The 20,784-nt window shown below is 29.2% G+C and overlaps 5 protein-coding genes across 5 annotated transcripts; 4 read left to right on the top strand and 1 right to left on the bottom strand.

The window, feature by feature from the left end:
* Window positions 1-4,901: 4,901 nt before the first annotated feature.
* Window positions 4,902-5,399, top strand: GO595_004465 (flavodoxin; the record flags this gene model as incomplete). Its single annotated transcript, XM_067917599.1, has 1 exon — window positions 4,902-5,399. The coding sequence occupies one exon, from the start codon at window positions 4,902-4,904 to the stop codon at window positions 5,397-5,399; it is 498 nt and encodes a 165-aa protein (XP_067775589.1).
* Window positions 5,400-5,481: 82 nt separating this feature from the next.
* Window positions 5,482-8,019, top strand: GO595_004464 (coatomer subunit beta-1-like; the record flags this gene model as incomplete). Its single annotated transcript, XM_067917598.1, has 1 exon — window positions 5,482-8,019. One exon carries the CDS (start codon window positions 5,482-5,484, stop codon window positions 8,017-8,019), a length of 2,538 nt encoding a protein of 845 aa, XP_067775588.1.
* Window positions 8,020-9,129: 1,110 nt separating this feature from the next.
* On the top strand, window positions 9,130-9,594 carry GO595_004463 (uncharacterized protein; the record flags this gene model as incomplete). Its single annotated transcript, XM_067917597.1, has 1 exon — window positions 9,130-9,594. The coding sequence occupies one exon, from the start codon at window positions 9,130-9,132 to the stop codon at window positions 9,592-9,594; it is 465 nt and encodes a 154-aa protein (XP_067775587.1).
* Window positions 9,595-14,398: 4,804 nt separating this feature from the next.
* On the bottom strand, window positions 14,399-16,102 carry GO595_004462 (Sec1 family protein; the record flags this gene model as incomplete). The annotated part of the gene is made up of 1 exon (XM_067917596.1): window positions 14,399-16,102. One exon carries the CDS (start codon window positions 16,100-16,102, stop codon window positions 14,399-14,401), a length of 1,704 nt encoding a protein of 567 aa, XP_067775586.1.
* Window positions 16,103-17,499: 1,397 nt separating this feature from the next.
* On the top strand, window positions 17,500-19,140 carry GO595_004461 (protein phosphatase 2C; the record flags this gene model as incomplete). The annotated part of the gene is made up of 1 exon (XM_067917595.1): window positions 17,500-19,140. The coding sequence occupies one exon, from the start codon at window positions 17,500-17,502 to the stop codon at window positions 19,138-19,140; it is 1,641 nt and encodes a 546-aa protein (XP_067775585.1).
* Window positions 19,141-20,784: the final 1,644 nt, after the last annotated feature.

Genomic DNA, 20,784 nt, shown 5'->3' with positions numbered 1-20,784 from the left:
TATCATTGAATAACTCTTTAGCTTGCAAAAACAAATTGTAATCATTTTTACGTTTGATTCCATTCATTAATATGTTCAACAAAAACATTTGTACATTTTCTTCTTCCAAATAAACATAAGAAACGGAATTTATTAAAATTTGCACAACATATAATGCGAACTGAGGAAATTCGCTTTGGAATTTATTAAATATATTTATAATGAATTCGATTGCGTTTTTTGGATCCATTCGACTTAAATATTCTTCAATAAAATTCGAGTTAAATGTGTAAAACGAATTTTCATAACTTCGATCAAATTGGAAAACTTCAAATGACAAAAGTAAAGATGAAAACAAAACATTTACTTGGGAAAAGTCCCAATACTCTTCAAAGTATTCAAGTGACGCTTCAATTATTTGATGAATTGCAACACGCGAATCGAGTGAAATGTTTTTATTGTTAATACATTCTAATGAATACCGAAGAAAGTGTTCGGAATATGGATGAAAAAATGTAAACATTGGCTGAAAGAGACAAACAATGACATCAATGATTTCGAATTGATGAATGTTGGACTTAATTACATTACCAAGATTTGTAATTAATAATGGTATAAGGGTAGAAACGGAAATGATAGAAGGGTCATCAATGTATATGAGAGAGAGATGAAAAAAATGAATGGATTGTTTCATAATCTCAATGTTATCGGAATTGAGATTTTGAAGAAATTGTTGGAAAAGTTGTTTATAAAGAGGATGTGAAAGAACAATAGGATTGGATTGAAGAAAGTTGGAAAAAAAGTAAAATGCAATGGAAATATATTCTTGACTATTAAAAAAATTAAGAATAAAATTGAGAAGATCAGGCCAATTATGCTCAGATTTATTGTAGATCGTGATAGTAAGATCTGAAATTAAATATTTTGTTTGAATATTAAAGTTTAATGTTAACAAAATTGGAATTGTTTTAATTCGATCAAAATATTGTTGAAAGAAAATAAAATCAATATTTTGGATAAGCCTTTGCAGAAGGACAATTAAAGCTTGGTAGAATGGAGAAGAAAAATAATTTTCTGATAATAATAATTCCAAAAAAATTGGAAATGCGTTTATGTCACTTATAGCTTCCATAAGCAAGTCATTGGAAGAACTATTAAGATGTGGATCATTTGAAATCAAATTTGCAAGGGCTTCAACTATTTTTTCCATTTCATTTACCTTTTCTGAGCTGATAGGTAAACGGTTTCGATAAAAAGTTTCATCAAAAACGAACAAATATTGTTAAAACGAAATTTAAATGCTTTTCACTTAGCCATGACTATTATTTTATATTTTTTTTATGCTGAATACTAATTATATAACCATTAATTGTTCTAAAATTTCCAATCAGTAAACTCAAATCCATTAACATTAATCAAGAAAATTCACTTAAAAAATTTATTATAATTCTATATTTTATTTTTTGATATATACATATACACAAGATATAGAAGTAAGAGGAGCAGCAAAGTTTTGATGCAGAAATATTTGAATTTTGCCTTAAAACAATTAAATTAAATATTATAATAAAACAACAATATGTTAGAATAAATTCGAAATAATACAAATATACAGTTTTAACATTGATATCAGAATTTTCTCTTTGTTTAAATAACTCGCTAATTTCGGCCTTATCCTTTTCAGATGCTCTAATAAGTGCTGTTTCAAATAATTTAAATAATTTCCAAATATTATTTTGAAATATAAAATTATTAAAATAAATTTTAAATAAAACAAATAAATATCTTTAGCATTAATATCAATTCCTTTTTGTTCAAGAAGTAATTTAACAATTTCAATGTTCGTATTCTCAGATGCTTCCATAAGTGCTGTTTCAAATAATTTAAGTAATTTCCATATATTATAGTGAAATATCAAATTCTTAAAATAAAAATTATATAAAACAAATATATATTTTTAGCATTAATATCAATTCCTTTTTGTTCAAGAAGTAAATTAACGATTTCTGTATGACCTTCTGAAGATGCTAACATAAGTGCTGTTTCAAATAAATTGGGCAGTTTCCATAATGTATTTTAAAACATCAGAAAATTAAAATAATCATTAAATAAAAAATATAAAAATTTTTTGCATTGATTTCAATACCTTCTTGCTTGAGAAGTAATTTAACTACTTTCAAATGACCTTCTGAAGATGCTAAGCTTAGTGCTGTCCAAAATGATTTAAATAATTTCCAAATATTTTTTTGAAATATAAAATCATTAAAATAAGTATTAAATAATGCATGTAAAAATTTTTGGCATTAATATCAATTCCCTCTTGTTCAATAAGTAATTTGACTGTTTTTGGGTTACCATAAAAAGATGCATAAATTAGTGCTGTCGAAAATATATTAAAAAAATTTTATAATACATTTTGAAATATATTGTTATCAAAATAAATATTAAATAATGCAAACAATTGCTTTTAACATTAATATCAATTTCTTTTTGTTCAAGAAGTAATTTAACTATTTCTAAGCTACATTTTTTAGATGCTTTCATAAGTGCTGTTTCAAATAATATAAATAATTTCCAAATATTATTTTGAATCATCGAATTATTAAAATAAATATCATATAGAATAAAGAGATATTTTTAGCATTAATATCAATTCCTTCATGTTTAAGAAGCAATTCCACTATATTACAATTACATTTTCTTGATGCAATTATAAGTGCTGTATCAAATATTTTAAATAATTTCCAAATACTATTTTTTAATATTAAATTGACAAAATAATAATCATTCAAAACAAATAAATATCTTTAGCATTAATATCAATCCCTTTTATTTCAAGAAGTAATTCAACTATTTTGATATCATTATAATATGATGCAAACATAAGAGCTGTAGAAAAAAAATTAAGTAATCATTAAATATTAATATGAAATGAATAATAAGAATAATGAATATCATGTAAAACAAAAAAAATATCTTTAATATTAATATCAATTCCTTTTTGCTCAAGAAGTAATTTAAATATTTCTGTATGACCATTTGCAGATGTTATTATAAGTGCTGTTTTAAATATTCTAAATAATTTTCGAATTCTTTTATAAAATATCAAATTTTCAAAAAAAACTTTAGTTAAAGTAAAAAAATATCTTTTGCATTAATATCAACTTCTCCTTTCTCTAAAATATCTTTTACAAGTTCTATGTTTCCAGATCTTGCTGCAAAAACTAAAATATCTTTAGGGATTTCATTATTAACTAGAAAATATTTAGTGAGGAATATATTACCAATTTTTGCTGATTCATCAATAACAATATCATTGATATTCATTCCTTCTTTTTCAAGAAATATAAATATTTCGTAATTATTATATAAAATACATTTCTTTCCTAATTCTTCTAAACTATATTTCATTATTACAATTTTATATCCTTCATAAAGATCTTCTTCCTCAATTTCATTACTATTTTCACTATAATCATCATTACTACTAGAAGAATGTAAATGATTTTCATTTCCGAAAATATATGGAATCTTTTGATTATTTTCATTCATTTTTTCAAATTTGTTCTCATAAATGTATTTGAAGATTTCATTTCGATGGAATTTAATTGCTGTTTCAATCGCATTTTCAAATGTTGAATAATTTTGCTCGCATAAATGAATAATTTCTTCATTTCCACCTGCAACTGCATATTTACCTGTATCTTCAACATTTGCACCATTCATAAGTAGATATTTAAAACATTTAACAGAAGCAAAAAATGCTGCATAATCAATTATTGAAACATCTTCTTCATTTATAAATGAACATCTTTCATAAAGTGATGGTACAATTGTTTGATTAAAATCAAAATCGCTTTGTGATGATATTTCTTGAAGTTTTTCTATTTCATCATTTCGAATTATTTTTGCAATTAAATTGGGATTATGTCCTTCTTTAATATATTTCTTGTGAAGTTCCCAATCATTCTTTGAAAGTTCTTCATAATTCTCAAAAAAAATTTCTTCTATTACATCATCATTATATTTTTTCTTGTTTTCTTTATTTGTATTATAATGTGCAAAATATTTTGAATAAATATAACATTGAATATTTTCATTGATTAAATTTTGTTTTATCATTTTCTCTATTATATAATATGATTCTTGATTATTTTTTTTTAGAAGAAGCATTATGAAAACTTTAGATATTTTGGGTTCAATTTTATTCTCTTTTTGGAATATTTTAATCTCATTTATGAATTTTATATATATTTCTATATTATTATCATTTTTAATTCTTATAACAAATGAATTATATATCATTTGACAAATAACAAGGTTGAAAGAAAACGGATGACTGTAATCAAATAATTTAGTGATTGAAAGAACTGATTGAGCAATATTTTCCTCTTGCATGTTACATATGATTTGGTTAATGGAATTTAGCGTTGTCCAATAATTTGGTGTTTTTTCCTCCATTTTTTCAAAAATGGGAAATGACATTTTTGTGAGGAATTTGACATTTTCCGAATAATTTTTTCCTAATTTAAAAGTATAATATTTTTTAATAACAAAAATAATTTATAAATAAAATAATCAACTTTTATAATTCACATCAACTACAAAGAAGCATCATAATTTTCACAAACATGAAATGCTTGATGCTTCATTCATTCATTTGAAATAGAAAGCATTTTTATTAATGCCATTCGTAATAATGGACAAAACTTAGAGAAGTTATTTAAAAATACTAAATATATATATATTTTTAAAATAGTTGGGATCCACAAAACTTGTTTGTGTGTGGTTTACCACAAAAATTCTTTCTAAATCACTCAAAATTTTCAATGATTTTCCATAACTCCCAATTCAATTTTTTACTCAATTTTTATCGTACGAAGAATGGTTCGATGAATTTTATTAATAATTCATTTGTAATAATGTCTGCCTTCGAAGGTAAGAAAGTACTTATTGCTTACTATACAGCTTCTGGTACCACTGGAAATGTTGCACGCTATATTAAGGAATTTATTTGTCATGCAGACGAACTTAGTATCGAAACAATTCCTCCATATCCAAAAGAATATGATCCATTGTGTGAATGTGCGAAGAAAGACTTAGATCATGGAGTTCTTCCAAAAATTGTATCTAATGGTAATGTTTCAAATTATGATGTAATATTCCTAGGTTCGCCATGTTGGAGTAGTAGGCTTTCTTGTCCTGTTTCTTCATTTTTAGCTTCAGCAGATTTTCATGGAAAGATTATTATTCCATTCATTACACATGGCGGAAGTGGCATGGCTTCAACTGTTAGTGATATTAAGAAATATGCACCGGGTGCAAAAATTGTTGGTGGGAGAGCATTTGGTAATCCTGTATGGGTTAGAGGATTTACAAGAAATGATGTAGAAAGATGGATTCAATCAATCAAGTTATAAATAAAATTACGTAATCTTTAACTATATTTTATATAAAAGAAAAAAATTAATTTTATCCGAACAGACTTTGTTAATTAAAACAATGATCAGAGGATGGTTTACACTTGCTTATCAACCAGATAAACAACCTAAATGGAATGAAATTAGCAAAGACTTAAAGAGTTTACAATCACCAGAAATTCAAGCTCGTGCATTAGAGCAATTAGTATTATTAAGTTATTCTGAAACCATTCCACAACATTTATTAATGCCTGTTGTTCAATACACAGCAACAAGTCATAATCATAGAGTTATTAAATTACTTTTAATGTTTCTTGAAAATGTTGATACAAGAGACTCATCAGGTAAAATGAGACCAGAATTTATTTTAATTATTGATGCCATACGTAATCTTTTATTACATCCTAATGAATATGTCCGAGGAGCAGCCATTCGTTTTTTATACAAAATCAATGATATAGAAATTTTATCGCAATTGCTTACACCCATCATCACCAACTTAACACATCGTGAAGAATATGTTCGCCGTCATGCTTCTTTATTAATTGGAAGACTATCCCGAGATTTTGATTGTTTTTCATCAACACTAGCCGACTCCATCATTGAAGCCTTTACCACCGAATCTGATTCCCGTGTTCTAACCACCATGTTATATTCATCATATAAGTGTAGTCCACATGAAGCCGCCAACTTAACCATTAACATGAAGCAATTTTATACCACTGACATGAAGCTATCGCTTCTTAAAGTCGTACCAGAAACCTATTTAGCGTTTCCACAATTCCGAGTTCGGCTCTTGGAGACCGTTATCGACTTTTGTGAGGACGAATCCGTATCGGTCCGCGTTCAGTCGGCGTATGTTTTACGGCAAATCTCCAATAGCACATCAGCAATCAACACCACTGCCACCACATATTGTAACTTATTACGAGATTTAACAGATGAAAACATTCGTGCCTTTATTGTCCAAGAGTTAATTGACATGATTGAAGCACATCGCCAAGAAATGAAATCATTCACACTAGAAATGGCACAAGGTACAACAGTAACCGGAGCAATTCGGACACGTCTACTTGAAGAACTTGTAGATTTAGTTACAGAGGAAAATTCATCATCACTTGTACCACTAATAGTATCAAAAGATCGCCAATCGCTCGAAGTATTACGCACACTGTTGTTACGATTCCCTTCCACCTCAACAATCATTGCAGAAAACATCGGACTATTTATTAGTGATAATGACACCAAAGTATCAGAGCCAGCTTCGCTTCTTTTGAAGGACTGTGGCATCGCAGGAGCTCGGAAAGAAGCGTTTCAGTTCTTTTCGAACGTTTTGGAGACAAGTACTGATCAGATAATCCTCACGCGAGCCATTTGGAGTGTTGCCGAATTTGCACAAGACCTCGACACCGCTGTGGACATATTAACTTCGCTGATAGATTTTACTAATATAAGTAATCCGAATACATTAACAACAATTAATTCCGATGGAACTTATTCCACAAAGGTTGTTAATAGTAATAATGATCAAACATTGAAAGGAATGTTGAAAAATGGTAACGCGTACTTGTCATTATCAATTATATCTTCATTGGTCAGATTGAAAATGAAAGGCGCTGACATTCCAAACTTAGCCAAAATCGTCGAAACAATATTCAACTTCGCTGGAATCGAAAAGAACTCGAAAGACATATGTAATCTGTGGTTATTGGCATCAAACGATATGAGCCTGGCAAAGTTATTGATCCAATCATGCGAATCTGCGTTTAAAGAAAGTCAGCAACAGATTATAAACAAAAAGACGAATTCAACGAAACCAAATGAAATGGAAATTATTCCTGCAAATATCGGAATGCAATTTTCTTCGTTAATCAACGTCTTGGAACCATTACCTGTTAAGAACAAGAAAGAAATTAAACTTCCGATTCTCCAATTAACAGGATTATCAGATTCTTTATATGTTGAAGCCAATTGTACATTAAGAAAATTTGATCGTGTGTATCATTTCACGTTATACAACCAAACGAAATCGACCTTGACGAACATTTTGTTTGAGTTTACAGCAATTGGATCTGTTTCAATTATGAGACGAAATGATAGCATTGCTTTAGGGCCTGGTCAAAATGCTTCTTTCGATGTTCCTGTAATGATCTCATCAGGAGCTTGTGGCACACTCTTCGGCGCCGTTTCGTTTGACTTTGCTGGCGCAGGCGGCAGCGACCATCAGCTGCTGCCGTTAGCGCCCATTGAAATTGATCCGTTTTTCTGTTTCGAGCCATCGTTCGTATCGCAGACGGTTTTCAGAGAAAAGTGGTCGGAGTCCGTTTGGGAGCGAAAAGTGGACATTCACACAGAAAAAACCGATTTGATTGAATTTGTGAACGAAGTCGCAAAGAAAAACAAATTAAAGATTTTGACGCCTATGAAGATGATGGAAACTACAGCCAAGTCTGCAAGCTTCGTCGCAGTAAATTTGTTCACAAGATCTGTGTTCGGTGAAGAAGTTGGAATTAACATAAGCGCAAAGTTAAACAAAGAAACAAATAAAATTAATGGGTTCATAAGAGTGAGATCGCACGACGAGAAAATAGCGCTTTTGTTCGGTAAATTGATTCAATAAAATTCTTTTAAATTTTTATCTTTCTTTGCGATTTTTGGTTTCATTTATAAGAAATTATGCGCGTAACAGACGAGTTTCCCTTTTTGTAATTACAAAGAGTTTTATAAAGACATTCCAAAAGCGTAAAAACAGATATCTTATCTGCAATTTTTTACTGTGAGCAAATCTCAGCAGGCATTGCCAACAGAATGAGGAATTTTAATAATAACATCATTTAATAGTATAATAGATGCTATAAAACCTGCGCAAGCAAAGTCAAATCTTTGAAATCATTTCAGCAAGACCTGCAATAATTGAGTCAATCGTTGCACCTGAGCAAAACTGGCGGAAGCATTATCAAGATAAATCTAACACAGGATATGCCAATTGGCTTTAGCGACGCCACTCATCAAAAAAAATGAGGAGGCACAAATTAAAAATTTTTTGAAATAAATAATGTAATAATAATATTATTGTTGTTATCATTATTTTAATAATATTATTATTATTTTAATAATATTATTATTATTTTAATAATATTATTATTATTTTAATAATATTATTATTATTTTAATATTATTATTATTTTTTGAGGTATCTACTAATATCAATAAAAACATTGGCAAATACAAAACGATCCTTTATGAGAAAAACATATGAAAGTGATCACTAAGTGAATGTTTTGTCTGCTTTTTTGCTTTTTGCCTTGGTTTGATAAAGAAGGCAATTCAAATATCATATGAAATTGTTTTGGTTTAGTATTAACGGTCGTACTGAATTTTGACTATGTTTGTTCGAATAATCACCCACAAGATGGAAGAAAAACTTAATGAATTTTCCACAAAATTTGAATCTGATGATATTAAAGAAGCTGATTCATTTGAACAATCAGCTGTTCAGTTTCGAAATTGGTTTGTAGAATTTAAATATGATGTTATTCAGCCCAATTTTGATAAATTTTACGAAATCATCATCAAAATTGCTTCTCACTATCGACCCATTGTTCAAGCGAATGGTTGTGATTGCCTTTTTGTATTGGTTCAGGAAGCAGCCCCTGCACAAATCAAAAGAGTTGCACCACAATTAAAAAAATGTCTTGATAAATTGGTACAAGTCGGACATTCCGAAGTTATGCCATCTCTTCTTCCTGTTATTTCCAAAGCCGTACCTTTAATATATGAAAATGCATCAACAAATGAATTTCATGAATTTTTCACACATTTTCTTGAGACATGGAGTCGTGAGTCAACGACAGCTGTTGCTAGTTACTCTTTTTCTGTTGAAATTTCACAAATCCTTCCATTTCTTGGTCTATGTGCTTCAAGATACATCAAAATTTTTCTCGGAATTATGACCAAAAGACTCATGTTCTCAAAGAGTATAAGCCATACAGCGAAGTTTTTGATAGCTTTGCGAACATTATGTGAACAGACATATCCTGTGATTCGCGCAAACTCAAAAGAGATAAACACTCTCATCGAAAAAGCAAAGGAAATCGCCAAGGAAAATGACAGCGGTGATAAAAAAAGAATATATGATGAATGCGACCGAATTGAGGATATTTTGCGCAATTCACCCGAACTTCCTGAATTTTAGATTTTGTAAATTAAAATTAAAATTTTCACTTAAAATATATTTAATTATTTTTATTTGTAAGTTTATAAGCATACAATCTTTTCTTCATTAAAAATATATGAAAACATAATATTATTCGTAATATTACTTCGTCATTAACTTCAAATATTATCATATTTTTAGTTTGAACAAGCAACAAATTTTTTTTTATATTATCGATGTTTGTAATATTAGTGAATTTAATTTAAAATTAATTAAATCATTCAGATTATGAATTATTATTATTTCAGAAAATATTAAAGAACTATTAGCTTCATATGACGAAGGATCTTCTCCTTGTATTATTTGTCATTCAGAATGTTTTGTATAACTTGTACAATTATGACGAAAAAATTTATTTTGTCTTATATATGTTTTGATAAAATTGTATTAATTCCGATTATATTATTAATGTTTATGAAAAGTTGTTCTGATATGATTTTCTCATCTTATTTTTCTTAAGTAATTAAATTTAAAATGGAAGAATCAAGTGATTCTATACAGATAATTTCCTCACCAAATTCATTTCATACAGAAAACAAAGTCACAGAGCATCACCTTGGAGGTCATTCCCCTTTAATCAATATTTTTCTTATGTCTTTAGGTCCTCTCTTATCGAAAGCTGGAACTGCTGGTATCGGAGCAATTAATACCAAAATAATAGGATATGTTTTTGGAAAGTTTGGCTTAAGTGTTGTTGGCTCAGTGTTTGTTCTTCAAAATATTATTTATGGACTTACAGCAATGATTCAAACTTCTATTACTTCAAGAGTTCCTTATCTATATGGAATTAAATCAACAAAATCTATTCCAAAGGTTATAATGGATTTGGTATCAATTTGTATCTTAATATCATTTATGGTTCCTATTTTCATCCTTCCTTTGGTACATCCTGTCATGAGTTTTTTTGGTATGGATATAAAACTTAAAGAAGCAGGATTTATTTATATTTTACCACAATGTTTAGGATTTATTTCATCTTCTTTGTTTGTACTTTCATGCAGTATATTTTTAGGAAAAGGTAATTCTTTATTGTATGGATTATCAAGATTTTTATCAAGTATTCTTGCTGTATGTGTAATTGAACCATTGATGTTAATGTTATTTAAAACAGGAATGTGGGGAATTAATTTATCATTTGTCATGGCAGAAGGAATAATTGCCATTATATTAAGTATAAAGCTTTATAAAGAAAATTTACTTTATTTAAATTATTTAAATTTATTTGGATCTTTAAATGATGAAACTAAAGCAGCACTTTCTGTTGGGATATCTTCTCTAATAAATCAAATATCAGATGTTTTGCCGACAGCTTTAATCCAAAAATATTTATCATTATGTCCAAAAACACAAGGGATTCGTGTTGAAATCATGGCTGCATTTCATGTTACAATGCGTGTATTTCATATCATCTCTTCATTACCAAATGCTATTTCTCATGGCTATATGTCAACAGCTTCATTTGCTTTTGGATGTAAAAATGGGAAAAGAATGAAAAAAATTACACTTTACTTTATTTTAATAAGTGAAGTTTGGACTGTTCTTTTAGGTATTTTATTTTCTTTTATACCAAGAGTAATGTCTCGGTTTTGGACTAAAGATGAAGCTTTTTTGGATTTCTTAGAACATATGATTCCACCAACAACATATACATGTCCACTAGCAACATTTCAAACTATTGCGTGTTCAATCCTTCAAGTTATGGAATTAGGAAGCAGAGCTTCTTTATTAAATTTTATTTCACAATTTATAGGATTACCTGTAATTGCAACAATTTTATATTATACAGGAAAAGATAATCCAAGTAGAATAATGTTTTGTTATTTTTATACTGATTTACTTGGTGCAACTCTTTCAATGATATTTCTATTTAATCCAATTAGGATGATGGTAAATTTACAACCTGATCATAATGAAAAAAGTATTTCTGAGTAATTTCTCAGCAAAGTCACTTCCAATTAAATAAAATTAAATTCATTTTTAAGATATTTCGTTGAAGTGTCTTTTGATTTTTGCTCGATTTCAATTGATTTTGATCGTTCGAATTATTTTGGCATTTTTTTCACTGGAAATTGTCAATGAATAAAACGAACACAGCAGTGCAACATGAACAAAATCCAATCGTTAAAAGATTTTTTCAAAAAAACACAGCACAACAGATGTTACTGGTATTTCATTTCTTAACAGTTGTTTCAGTGCTTCTTGGATTTTATATTTCAATTAAAAGACCAAGAGGCATCAACTTATATATTTACACATCCACACTACTCCATGCATTTATGTTATATCTTAGTTATATATCAATCAAGATGAAAAATCCACAAAAAGTTATCACTTATAAAAATTTTCTCAGCAATTATTCTGCCCATTTAATTTTCACTAATTTCTTGTTTTATCACTTTGAAACTCCATTTACATGGCCTTTAGTAATTGGAACCATATCATTATATCGACTTTTAGAATTTCTTCGTGAAGTTGAAGATCCACAAAATACGATGCCGTGGATAAAGACAGTTGTTAGAATATTTGAAAAAATGCATGATATTCGAGATCCAAATACACCAAAATTTTTCAAGATCACATTTGATTTCTTATTGTTTGCATTTGAGCTCATGACGATCTTTACACCTTCGTTTGTTAGAGTAAAACCTTTTGTTTACATTGTCAGATCAATGACATACTTTACGATCTATATCCTCTTCAGATTCGCTACAAATAAGAGCCACGAACACTTGTGGTGCGGCATCTACCAAAATGTTAAAGAAATTGTGGCAAGCCTTAGTCAACCAACGATCAAATTATACGCAGAAAAAGTTCTTCAATATGTTTATGATTTATTTATGGATGGGAAGGAAACGTACAAGCCTGAAGAAGAGCAAGAAAAGAAAGATTGAGTAAAATAAATTATAAATATAATTATAATGTGTTCAAAAACATTTTATATTATTTAGGTCATGACAATCACTGATGTCATTCAAACATTTTTTAATATATATCGATATGATAATAACGAAGATAAATAAACTCAAAGCATATTACAAATTCGAATCCTTGCTTTGTTGTCATATTTTTCTTCATCACCTGAAATTAAAGTAACAATTTTAATTCATAAAAATATATAGGAATTTGTTAAACTTACATTAACATTCCAGAAATCAATTGCAATTTTCTGACACTTGCAGGGGAAAAATAAAAAATCTATATAAACAGAAATGAAGCTTGCTTATGCAAGATAATTGTATTTCATATTCAACAATAACAAAATATATTTGATATTATGGAACATCAAAAACCTTCAAGAAGTTGAATGACACAATAGATTTCGACAACATTAAAATCATAAATGAAAAATTTTATATGTACTTGATGATGAACCATTTGCACCAATTCACTATATAGCTAACATCACAGGCATTCCAAAAAGCACAGATCATTATCATTTGACACATGTATACTATATGTATACTACTATTACATGCCAATGGAGAGTACATTTAATAAACAATCCAAAAATTATTTTTATTTTTTTATATCTCTTTTATACACTGAAATGCTACACTTGGGGTTGGACACCCTATATCATTTTAAAATATTAAATTATTAAAACAAAATTTATCTTTAGCATTAATATCAATTTCTTTTTGCTCAAGAAGTAATTTAACTATTTCTGTATGACCTTTTTCAGATGCTGAAATAAGTGACGTATCAATAAATTTTCATTTTCTTTCATATCTAATTTTTGTAAGTATTCAAAACATACTTGATAATAATAACCTTTCGCTAAAAAATATAAATAAATAATTCTACGAACAATAAAATTAAATGAATATGAAAATGTAATAGAAATATAAGGTAATGAAGATTCAACGGATTCAATGATATTGTCATCATTTAAATTAAATATAATGTTTTCAAGAGACTTTAACATTTGAAGATTTTCTTTATAAATATTTTTTTGACTTAGAATATCACCCATAAACAAAATGTAAATTTACGTAAAAAAGTGACGCAGTTTATAAACAAAAAAAATGTTAATTAACATTACATTGCTCAAGTAAATTGATATCAAAAATGCATTTTTGGTTAATTCTTGGCCGTTTATAAAATCCCTAAATGGAAAAATTTGGCTTTGATTCTTTATCATGGAATACCAAAAGTGAAACACCACAAGAATTCACTGATTCAATTCTAAATATATAAAAATTCCACCTCCAATTAAACCAATTATTTTTAAACAAAATTTTAACTGTTTATTTGCGAAATTTCAAATTCCTTACTAAATCAGAGATTCAAAATTTAGAAATAATTATACGATAAGATATTTTATATTCATATAAGCATTATTTAAGTATAAGTTATTGATAAAAGGAGAAAAATCAGAACATAAATTTAAATCTGCATTGTAATTTACAATGATTTATTTTAAACTCTATCATCTTAGCAAGGAGGAAATGTGATTCATTTGAATTAACCCAAAGGAGGAAATTACTGAAAATATTAATTATGTTATATTTACTTTTATTTAACTCATTCTCTTCAATTTTTTTTTTCATGAAATCCAAATAAAGCTGAAAATCTTTTTTTGAGAAACATGAGATGCAAATCATGAGTTTAGAAGAAAATGGAAAATTAGCATTCAATAACTTCATTACTAACATAGCAGTAATTTAAGTCAAACGCTTTCATTAATTTTATGACAGCGAAATATTTGAAAAAAAGCCGATGAAAATTTTCACAAAAAGAAAATTTCAATATTTTACATCACTTCACATCTTTTTTTATTTAATTATTCGTTTCCTAAACCAGGGATTCCATATGCGATCGAGTCGAAGAATTGTTTTCTATTATAAATTTCTGTTGTCAAGAAGTTGATTTCCACTCCAATTTTCTTTGCGATTCTTCTTAGCAAATTGACTTCTGTATAAGTTACTCCTCCGATGAAACATATTAAGTACTTCTTCGGCGTCGGGTTACCTATAACTTGTACCTCCACTTTATACTTCGCGTTGTTCAAAGCTTTAGTTAACAAATTAATTTCATTTTTCAGAATTCGTTCGATGATTCGGACCATTAATGGCGCAAAGCCTTCTTCAAACGCGCTGGCAGCGTCGTCGCCTTTGTTCTTCCAGTTTGGATTAAACATATTCATTACATCAAACAATTTGTCCCATGAAAAACTTTGCTGATGTTTTGGCAAGATTAACCCTAAATGTGATAACCGGATAAGATATGGTATAACTTGGATTCCATAGTTCCTGTACATCTCTTTTGTGATACCATCGAGTTCTTCGAAGCCTCCTTTCATGACTGATAATAACGATAGCGCATTCACAATTCGGTCAATTGGTGCGCATTGGTCGAACATATCGCGTAAGACGGAGTTAAGAGCAGTATAATCCTTCCGTAAAACTTTGATTTGATTTGCTTCAATTTCATGCCATTTGGCACAAGTCTTCAAATGCTCAATGGCATGGATTAACTTGTAATGGGCACTAATACTTTGGTGTTTAATGCTACTGTTACTGGCTTCCCGGACATCAGTTCGAATCGAATCAAAGTCGTTGCCGCTGCGACCGTTAAGGGCCGCATTGAATTCAGCGTTAACTTTGTTGAAGGCGCTCTTGAACTCGCTCGTGTTGAGAACACGGAAATCTTCGATGAGGTGGTCTGCTTGTGCTGATAGGAGATAATAACTTTTGTTAAGAGAATGGGATTCTAAGTTAGATGTTAGACCATATTCAATTCCAAGATATTCGGCAATTTGACTCTCATAATTAAGAGAGGATAATAATGGGGTAATGGGATCAACCATACGATCAACAATTACAAGTTGGAAATTACCATCACTTTTGACATTTTCTATTTGTTCAGCAAATTGCTTGGAAAAAGGTCCAACGGAAATAACACTGGAAGGGCTGCCGAATTTGGCAAATATTCGATTGATTGCATTCCGAAGTTCGGAAAAAATTGTAAGATCATTAAGTGACCAGATTCGAGTCATGGAGGACGGTGTGATCATTGTGACTAAATCTTTGTCGAGTGGAAGAAGATCAACCCCAAGATCCGTGAATTTAATGGGATCTTTGTCTTCTGGAATCTTAGATTCACCAAATAAAACAAGAGATGCTTTAGAACATGGCATTGTTTCGTTTAAATAAGCAGCAACAGGTGACGTCATATAAGGGTAAAGAAATATTTCGACTGTGGGTTTAGCTGTTGAAGATTTGAATAAAGATATTGCTTTCTGAACAACTTCGATTTCTGATGGAATTATAAGGCAATAAGTTTCACTAAGGTTAAACCCAAATGTGTGGTCAAATGCTTCGAGTTTTCCTAGATCGCTTAATAAGTTTTTATCTTTATCATAACAAATTCTGAGAAGGATTTGGAGAAAGCTTGGATGTACTGCACGATGCCTGACTGTAGGAGCCCTTGAAATAAGTTTTTTTATACAAATAACGTTGTTGTTAATGAAAGTGTTGAAGTCCATTATTTTTGAATAAACGGTTTCGCATTTTTTCATTTTTGAAATTTTTTACATCCACTTCGAATAATTTCGTGAAAAAATAACCAATTCAAGAATATTTAAATATAGTAACTCCGAATTTAGTTCCTTCAATTGGAATTAGTGTGTTTGAAAATACAAATTTTTAATGCAAAATATTCAATTATTAAGAAGAACACATGTTTTTTGTCATAAAAATAATAAAATATCATTAACTTTAAAGTTTTTTCTTTAAATTAAGGTGCAATTCATTCCAATATATGCTGTTATATTAGCTACGGGTAGCTTATATAGTTGAATTATTTCTTAAAAAAAGAAGATCAATTATTTCTTCATTGATATTAATGCTAAAGACAGAAATTTATTATATTTAATATTAGTTTTGTTAATTTAATGTTCCTAAGCATTAATTGGAATTTTTGTTAATTATTTAATGCAAATAAGTTTAGCTATATAAATTTAATTAGAAGTCTTATTAAAAAAGATCAATGTTGATAATAATTAAAGTTATTTTCTAATTTTATTTAGAGACTAATTTTATCATTTCATATTTTAAAATAATGTTTGGAAATTATGACTATTGCTTATTTCAGCACTTATGTATGTATTAAAAAATATTCTATAAAAAATCATGAAAATGCTTCTTAAACAGGAAGGATATGATGTTGATACTAAAGATATTTAATGGTTTTATTTAATGTTTATTTTAAAAACTTTTTATTTCAAAATAATATTTGGAATTTTTTTTCAATATTTGTAACTGCATTTATTTCTGCACCTGAAAGTGGTGAGACAGAAAATTAGTTAAATTACTTCAAGAAGGAATTAATATTAATGATAAAGAGATTTATACGTTTTATTTTGTATTTGTTTTAATAATTTTATATTTCAAATTTATATATTTGGAAATTACTTATACTATTTCATAATAAATTATCGATTTATCTAGACAATCTTTAAATTTTCGCCTATTTTTTGGAACGAAATTAATTTTTGGTATGCTTTATGTATGATAATTAATTATTTTCATACAAATCTAAATGTTCATATTTATTTATAATCATATCTATAAAAAACTTAATTAATAATTTATGTAAATGAAAATTTTTGACGTAACAGAAAAATATAATATGTACGTTTTGAAAACTAAATGATTTACTACAAAAAAATATCATTTATATGGTTTCAATTTACCATCATATTAACACAAATAATAATGTCAATAACATTTATGATTTTATTACTAAGAGCATTGATGAAAAGAGAAAAAGATTTTATGTAACGAAAACAGTATTAAAACAGACCAATTAAGACGTTAAATTAACCGCCATAGCCGTTATTTTCTTATTGAAATTTTTGGCGGTTTTGACAAAATTTGTTTTATGGGACAGGACTCCAGCTGCCCATCATCTGCAATTGTTAACATGCAAGGACGCATGTTTTTCGAAGCCATGTTATCCATTAAAACCACAAATCCCGAAATCCAAAAGAACAAGAAAAAATTAGGCAAGACCATAAAAAGCATCTGGGAAACCCTTAAAAGAATTCCTGAGTCCTCAGCCGAAATCCCACTTATTATTACTGGGGAAAAGATAGGACCCAATTTTATTGAAAGCATTTTACCACATTTATCAATTCCACAATATCTTACAAAAATCTCATTCCGTAAATGCGGCCTTAAATCACGTCATGCCAAAGCTATAGCAGAATTGTTAATTAATTCAGACACGATCAAAGAGTTAGATGTCAGTCAAAATGATTTCAAAGAATCCGCTGATGTCATCATCTCAGCAGCGATTGGGCATCCTTCTCTTACATCCTTATTAATGGAGTCATGTAATGTCAATGATTCAGCATCCAAATCAATAATCGATTTACTTCAATATTCTCGAATTTTGAGCACATTCCGCGCATCGCCAAACAAACTCTCGAACAGCTGCATCAACGAATTGAAGAAAGTTATTCCGACAAATATTTACATTAAGAATATCGATTTGGGTCAACAACTTCAAGCCATTTGTTCCGAAACTACAACGCGTAACACCGTCGTTTATGAGTACGCAGACACTATAGCGCGTGCGCCGTTCCAGAGGCAGTTTCGAGCAAAACTCGATGTATTCAAATCAATCAAAGGACGTCAAATGTTGGACGGGAAAGCGCGTCAGAAAGAGCGCGCGAAGGGCACTGCACTGTTTGAGACGTTTGTTGAGAACGAATCCAAAGCGAAATCGATCGAATCGAATGAAACTGTACAAGATACAGAACATTCTCGATATGGAAGTGCTGAAACTGTTGGTCGTCGACCACAAATGGAAGATGTGTCTTGCGTAGTCCCTAACATTCCTACTGATACGTCTGTTTTCTTTGGTCTTTTTGATGGACATGGAGGTCGTGATGCATCTGAATACGTAGCACAAAATTTACCCAACTACATCAAAAATAGAGTCGATGGCGGCTCCCCTCTTACCACAGCAATCTCCGATTCGTTCAAGGTCCTCCAAAACGAGATGAAGCCATGGTGCGTTTATGTTGGCACAACCGCCGCAATTGCGGTTGTTGACGGTTCTAAGTTAACGGTCGCGAATGTTGGAGATAGTCGTTGCGTATTGTCGCATAATGGAAATGCCGTGAGATTGACCGTAGATGATAAACCTGACTTGCCCGAAGAGATGGAATATATCCAAAGTAAGGGAGGTATTGTAAAAGAAGGTCGACTTGGAGGAATGTTGGCAGTAAGTAGAGCTCTCGGTGATGGATTCCTCGGAGATTGCGTGAACCCAACACCACACATTAAGGAGGTTCAGATTACAAGTGAAGATGCATTTGTGATTATCGCATGCGACGGAGTTTGGGATGTAATGTCAGACCAAGAAGCTGTGGACCTCATAGCATCCGAAATAGACCCGCTGGAGGCAGCAAGAAAGATAAGAGACCGCGCATTTGAGCTAAGTTCGGAAGATAATATATCAGTAATTGTTGTATTCTTATCTGCAGAAGATCAACACAATGACGAAGAAGAATAAAAGTTTGCATTTTCTTTATTTTGTATATTTTTTATTTTAAAACTAATTTAAAATTTTTTTGTTATTTACAAAATGCATAAAAATTTCAATATGCTATCGTCGAATTTACGATCAAAATTGATTTAATATTGATGAAAACTAAAATAGAAATTTTTAAAAATTCCACAGTGGAATAAATCGTACCTATCTTTCAATAAATTCCTATACGCTAATAAAAATTTTAATTGTGAAACCTTCTGTTTGCACAACTCTTATTATGTAAAAGATTTTTCATTTTCAAAATTGATTCTATCAACAAAATAATTTTTTGAACATAAAGTTGAAGTCAAACATTTTCCTCATAAGAACTTTATTCCTAAATTTAAAAGAAATCCGCTTTCGATTGATATCAATCATCATATGACGTGTAGAAATTCAAGTGATTATTGAAAAGTGCTCTAAGCAAAAAAAAAGAAAACATATTTGTGTAGTTTATTTTTTGGAGCACCCTCACCATAAAATGCTTACTGTTTCAGAATTGCTTTCTAATCTTTCTTCTTTAAAATTATCATCAAGCTCAGTGTTAGTTTATACTTATACCGATCAGCTTTATGAAAATATTAAATATTATCAAACGCAATGTTCAATTGCAATAATTCATTCAAATAAATTTAAAGTAGCATCGAACTTTATGGATACTGTTAAAAAATGCCTTGATGGTAGGCTTAATAAATCAGTTGATTATAAATTTTCAAATTTAATTGAAGATTTAAATCAAAACATTACAGATTTAGCATCTTTATGTCATTCATGTTCTGAATCGCTTCATCTCAAAGTCTTATCAGAAAACAATTTTGATACCATATACAAGAAATTTTTTAATTTTTGGTTTAATTCCATGAAAATCTTACAATATTTTAAAACAGATGAATTTTTATCACCTACTTTATTATTTGTAGCCCATCAAAGTGATCTTTCCTTAATACACAAAAAGTATAATAATCAAAATTTTGCCAATCAGATTGCCGAAATCAACAAATATGAAAAAGATATTGAACTTTTCGAGCCCAACACACTTCATACTAATCGATTACTTTATAAATCCGAATTTTCTACAATTTTTCTTGCGACCAAAAATGACAAATATTATCAACTTGAAATATTTAATCCTGACAATGACATCAATTACTTTAATAACTATGTCCAAATCCTTAATAATTCGGGTCATTTAAACATATTACATTTGAAATCATCATCGACTACATTTCAAAGTTTATTATATGAATATTGTGAGAACGGCACATTAAAAGACAAACTTCAAGATCAAAAGAGTCCATTGACCACCACACAAAAGTCTATTATTGTATTAGATATCATTCGTGGAATTGAATTTTTGCATTTACATAAAATCATTCATCGAAACATTTCTTCAGACGTAATATATTTAGACAAAAACTTGAATGCTAAAATCGGCGGCTTTTGGTATTCCACTCATAAGAACGATAAGCCTCTGAAATCGATAAACTTTTCAACGTATATATCACCTGAAGTAATTCTCGATCCACTTTATAATGATAATTCTCTTGATATTTATTCATTTACTATTTTAGTATGGGAGATATTAATGCAAGAAAAACCATTTTCGAACTTATCGAATAATTATTT

Source organism: Histomonas meleagridis, assembly GCF_020186115.1.
Source record: "Histomonas meleagridis strain 2922-C6/04-10x chromosome Unknown contig_26, whole genome shotgun sequence".
NCBI classification, from domain to species: Eukaryota; Parabasalia; order Tritrichomonadida; family Dientamoebidae; genus Histomonas; species Histomonas meleagridis.
This window is presented reverse-complemented; position numbering and strand designations above follow the sequence as displayed.